At 31.6% G+C, this 6,406-nt stretch overlaps 1 protein-coding gene across 1 annotated transcript; it reads left to right on the top strand.

The window, feature by feature from the left end:
- The first annotated feature begins 2,515 nt into the window (after window positions 1-2,515).
- On the top strand, window positions 2,516-5,442 carry LOC126880827 (probable serine/threonine-protein kinase clkA). The gene is made up of 3 exons (XM_050644892.1): window positions 2,516-2,532; window positions 3,849-4,684; window positions 4,964-5,442. Exons 1-3 carry the CDS (start codon window positions 2,516-2,518, stop codon window positions 5,440-5,442), a joined length of 1,332 nt encoding a protein of 443 aa, XP_050500849.1.
- The last annotated feature ends 964 nt before the right edge of the window (window positions 5,443-6,406 follow it).

The raw sequence follows: 6,406 nt of genomic DNA, 5'->3' as shown, positions 1-6,406 counted from the left end.
TCTAGAAAGTTTATAGAGTTATTCTGTTCTGTTTCTACTGTAAACTCAATATTATTATGAAGTGAATTAATATATGATAGAAATTGGTCAAGTTGTCTGTTAGTTCCTGTAAAGCATACTAGTATATCATCCACGTATCTCCACCAATATAAGAACTGTTTAAATACGGGATGTTTAGAAATTGTTGTTTCAAGTTGGTTCATAAATATATCTGATAGCAATGGGCTTAGAGGATTACCCATAATAAGTCCTGCACTGTTGTTTGTGTATATTTGATTATTGAATTCAAAATAGTCTTGATTTATGCAAATTTCAAGAAGGTGTAAAATTTCAGATGCAATGATCGGATTTGTACTATTATGGTCTAAAAGATTCTTAACTAAAACAAAAGTTTCTGTAGGAGGAACACTAGGAAAAAGATTTTTTACGTCAAATGAAATTAGTCTGGAGTTTTTGGGCAATTGAAAATGTTGTATTTTATTAACTAGTTCTAGTGTATTTTTTACGGTGAATTTAGGTGAAAATTTAGTGTATTCTGTAATAATATCTGACAGTTTTTTTGAAATTTTATATGACGGAGATGTAAATGTATCTTTCACATTATAATTAGTTTGATATTCAAAAGTGGCAGTTAGAATGTTTGCCAAGTATTTCGAGATGTTGTATGTGGTGGAGTTGATTGAGCTGATGATAGGGCGAAGAGGAACATTGCTTTTGTGAATTTTTGGTAGACAGTATAACTTTGGAAACATCGAGTTGTAGATCATTAGTTGTTTTGCAGCATTAGCGTCTATCTCACCTATGGATTTCAGGTTCTTAATAATATTGTTGTATTTGGTTTGTATTTTCACCGTTGGATCAGTGTTTAATTTGGTGTACGTGGTACACATCAGCAATGACCTGTTCACACAAAAGAATTTAAAAATACTCTATAACATATTCTTGAACAACGGCTATCCAAGTAAAATTCTTAAGCAACTGATATATAACTCAGACTTATACGACGGGCAACGTGACAACAGACCATCAGATCCCGTGATGTACAAAAAGTTGCCCTTCATAAATGGCTTAACCAACAATATAATCAAGCTGCTGAACGGAATTCCGAAAATCAAAGTAGCGAAATACAATAGCATATCCAACTATAGCTTATTCTCGAAGCTTAAAGACCAGACACCGCTTCTAAATCAGAGTCATATCATCTATCAACTTTCTTGTCTCGAATGTGATGGGCAGTATATAGGACAAACATCGCAATGGTTGAAACAAAGAATAACGCAGCACAAAAGTGATTGCAAAACACACAAAAATACTTGTGCAGCAGCACACCATTCCATAACAACAGGACACCAATTTAATTTGTCAGATATCAAGATCCTAGATTCAGAAAGCAATTATAAGAAAATATTGTTCCTCGAGATGTACCACATAGACAGTAATAAACGTTCAATTAATTACAAATCAGACACAAGTAGATTAAGCGAAATTTACTGCAATGTTTTAAAATTCTAAAAATAGCAGAATATTAAACAGATGGCTCGATATTGGAACTTTTGGCCCTTAACACATGTGAGAAAAGATACCTGATTCAGTGCCGCCCTCGACGTTCTCGTGAAACGACATGCATAGCTTTAAGTTAAATTGCTTTATATAACATACCTACAACAATTCGTAAGTTATATCATTGTAATATTATGTTTGTACCTAACTGTTAGTTAATTTTGTAGTTTGTTCCTGATGAAGATGAAAAATTAATAAATACTCATCGAAATATCGAATTCAACAGAATTAAATGTAGTTTCAATCTAAGCCACAGACCGCATTTCCCGATAATTTCAACACTGTTTTATAGTGTTATAGAATATACTTGCACGGTCGATAAATACATCGGATTTCGAATACAGTTCTGTATATATATATATATTATATTATATATATATTATATTATCAAACATTACTATATATATATATATATATATATATATATATATATATATATATATATATATATATATATATATATATGTTATATCCGTTTTTACCAACTAACCTTAATAATGAAGTACCTACTTATTTCCCATCAGGATATATCAGGTGTCAGCCATCTGAATCGACGCATCCAGTTTCAATGCCAATGTCAGCGAGAACTACGACGTCCAGGCTTTCTCACAACCTCAGCATTTTGTAAATCATATAAAACCATTTGCCGGTGTTTAATATTTGTTCGTAATAATTTAGATTTCATTCATGTAACTTTAATTCTTATATTTTCAAAATAAAATATTTTTTAAAAAGTCAAAAAAGTTTTAAGTGATATAAAAATTGGCGCAGTCAGTAGGATCTGGAAACGTTGTTAGAACACGGAAAGGCCTAACTAACAACGGTGGATTCCAATCCTTTGATTCAGAAACGAACCATCCAAAAGGCAGAGCCGTCATCACTTTGCAGATATCTACGGATTAGGAACACCTGGTGAAGCCCCTGGTAGAGACGCTGTCGAGAACAAGACGACTAGATGTTTTTGGATTTAGTGTAAGTCTAATATTGAATCATCTCGTATATTATTATTACATTATTTTACAATATTATTATTATTATTGAATACTGTTCGATATTCCAATATTGATTATACTGAAAATCAATAAAAAGAACTACATATTTATTCTCATTATTTGACGTTTATACTGTAAATCGTCAATTTTTTTTTTATTTATTGTTGTTATAAAACGCCGGAAACACGCACTTTTCGCTCATCGGGCAGTTATTATAAGAACATTTTTTTTAAATACTAAATACAACCACTAAATCTTTTTCTGATTACCTTTTTAACCATTTGACGTTTATTCTGTTAATCGTCATTTCTTTATTTTCACTACTGTTCTTATATAAACGTCTGAAACACGCACTTTTCGCTCATCAGACAGTTATTATAAAAACATTTTTCTGATACCTATTAAATGCAACTACTAAATATTACTTTTTATCATCATTATTGTTATTATATACACGTCTGAAACACGCACAAATTTCGCTAATCGGACAGTTGTTATAAAAACATTTACTGATATTTTTTTTATTATTATTTTTGATTATTATTTGATATTTAAATTAATTGATTTGACCATTTTTTTATTTTTATTTTTTTGATATTGATTATTTCATATTTAAATTGTTTTATTTGACCATTTTTTTTCTCTATTTTTGATATATTGACTACCTATTTTATTTATATTGATTTATTTGGCCATTTTTATTATTCCATATATTGATTTTTTTATTTAAATTTATTTGATCATCATGACTGACAACAGTAACACTTCTCGCCCCGCAGTCCCCGTATCTCATATCGAGAATGAACCCGAAGTAGAACCTTATAAACTATCCGAAATATTCTCGATCGTACCCGAATTTGAAGGCCATCAAATATTTTTACAAACTTTTCTAAATGCCTGTGATTATGCCTATAATATGTCTACGCGTGATCAAAAACAGCTATTAGTAATTCACATAAAAAATAAACTTCGCGGAAGAGCAGTGCAGCTCATAAGCTCTAGAAATCCATTATCGTACCTTGAAATCAAACAACTTCTTAATTCCCACTTTGGAGACACTAGAGACCTATCTTCTCTCATACAAGATTTACAGAGAGTCAAACAACTTCCAAATGAATCGGCTCTTACATTCCTCAATCGTGTCCAAGTCCTTAATGCAAAAATGCATGCCAATATCCAGAAATCTGGCCTCACTCCTGAAGAGAAACAAGCCCAAATCATACTAATCGAATCAATGGCGCTCAATACATTATTGACCGGCCTCGATCCAAAAATTGCACATATTGTTCGTGCTAGTAATCCAAAAGACCTTCTTCAAGCTCAGATCCGCATCAGACGAGAGCTACAATTATCTTATTTCGAAATACAGAAAACCAATCGCCCCAATCCTCCAAGACCCAATCAAAATAATCAACCCATTAGAAGACCAAACTTTCAACCACCTAGATGCACCTTTTGTGGACGCATTGGCCACTCAAACAACGAATGTCACTCTAGACAAAATTCCCAAAATAATTCCCAGAATTTTAACGATACTCGAAATTTCAGTAGCTATCAAAACTTCAATAATGCCCAAAACAATGGCTTTCAGAGGCAAAACTTCAGCCCAAATAATAATTACCAAAACACTAGACCTAATGAACAACAAAGATCTCAATTCACACCCAATCAAAATAATTCACAAATACGCCCTTCTGTAATCCATAAAAACCCCAATTATTCGAACGATAGACACAGAGCTCACTTCGTTAACTATGAACCTGACTATGTTAATGATTATACCTCAGATCCAATTGAAAACTATCACTATGATGATTTTTCCGATAATAATTATCCACCTCCTGATTATTACCCTTCATTCGATCAATCAACCGATTTAATTGATAGCCAAGACTATCAGGATTTTCTCACAGTTCCAAATCAGAACCACCCACCAGAAAATGTCATTTCAATGAAGGAACCTTTGTCTCAAATACAAAATCAGATCCAAACTCTAAATTTGGACGACATGAACCCGTCTCTGAATTTTCCAGATCAGGAATTCTGTAGATCTCATGCTGTATACTCCAAAAATCTTTATTATATAACGGACGCATCAAACAAATTTAAATTACTTATCGATACCGGTGCTGGTATCTCTATCTTTAAAGAAAATACCGCGAAAAATTTCAAACCGCGTTTTCCCGAAAATGTTACCATACAAGGTATCACAGACCAAAAACTTCTGATCACCGAATCAACTTTAGTCCCGTTTCAAAAAGGAAACCCCCATAAAGTATTCATCTACAATTTAAAAATTGATTTTGATGGAATCTTAGGCCTCGATTTTTTTGAACATTACGAATGTACCATAGACCTCAAGAACAAAAAATTAATCACAAATTTTAAAACATTATCTCTTTACAAAGTAGAAACTGAAACTAATTCCCGTAGTAATGATTCCCCTAATCAAATAAAAAATCAAATTAAAATAGATCCTAGATCCGAGCAAATATCCAATTTAACATGTCATCTGTCGAATACAGATGCAATTTTGTATAAAAAAGAAAATGATAAAGTCCATACCCCCAACGCGTTAGTAAATGTAAATAACAAAGAAGAATTTCTGTCACCCATAGTAAACGGAAAAACAATTCCCAAAATTATCGATTTTTCCGATACCGAAATTAAATCCTCTTCGAATCACCCTATCCTAAATTTTCTGTCAAACGATAACTTGGTGAATTATTGCACTGATAAAAGTGACCGAAACAACAATATCAAATCTCGACTTCGAACAGAACATATTAACGAGGAAGAACGAGTAACAAATATTTGCTCAAAATATAAAAACGAAAGAACCATTCAATCTGAAAATTCAGATGAACATCCTTTCAATGTTCTGCCCTAGGCAGTTATTTGTCCCAATAACACAAAAAACAATACCCACGAATTTACACCGTTCAAACTCATTTTTGGATATACCTCTATTAGACCACCCGAATTATTTTATAATGCAAAAACTCATGGATTTATACCTTACGCACTAATTTTTGGATATACTTCTGTAAGACCACCCGAAACACTTTATAATGAGAAAACTCTTTATCAAAGTACTTTAGGGACTTAAGTAATCCTAAAGCCAAAACCCAAAATAAGTTTATTCATCATCCAGCCCTCTGCGTCCATTGCTGGACATAGGCATTCCTCATTTTTGTCCATTTTGCTATATTTTGAGCACTTTGCATCCAACCCCAAAATAAGTTATTAGCCCTTTCGAAACCCAAGAAACCCACGTAAATTTTGTTACTTTATTAAATAGCAAATCCAATAGAATAATTAAAGTAAATTTTGATAAATTATCTATCATGAATTCTCTTTCAAATTCCTTAGACTCATTTCAGTCATCCACTCCCAGTAGATGTTAACCCCAATCAACATTGGAATTTTCTTTCATGAAGAATTTATTTTATTTATTAAGCTCCACAGCCCTTAAAGGCATAGAGTTGAGAAATTTAATTTTTCCTTATAATTAACTATTAGGTACATAATATTATTATACTATACTATAAAAACTACTATAATATAGACAATATTACATTTATTTTTATTAAAAACTTAATACCATACTTAATATTAAATATTTACAATGTACAAATTTTGTTATAGTCTTTCTATACATTTTTTCTTAACTACTTGTTTACATTGTTTTCTGTCTAAAGCTTTTTCTTTCCAATTCTCGATATTTATTACTTTTTCGCAAGTCTTCATATACTGTGACATTTAATATCCTTCCTGGTCTATCTTTTCTTCTTGATGTATTGATTTTCGTGATAGTACCATTTTTAACATTCTTTCCTTTCCCATTCTTTCAA

The sequence above is a fragment of the Diabrotica virgifera genome, chromosome 2 (assembly GCF_917563875.1).
Source record: "Diabrotica virgifera virgifera chromosome 2, PGI_DIABVI_V3a".
Classification (NCBI taxonomy): Eukaryota; Metazoa; Arthropoda; class Insecta; order Coleoptera; family Chrysomelidae; genus Diabrotica; species Diabrotica virgifera.
This window is presented reverse-complemented; position numbering and strand designations above follow the sequence as displayed.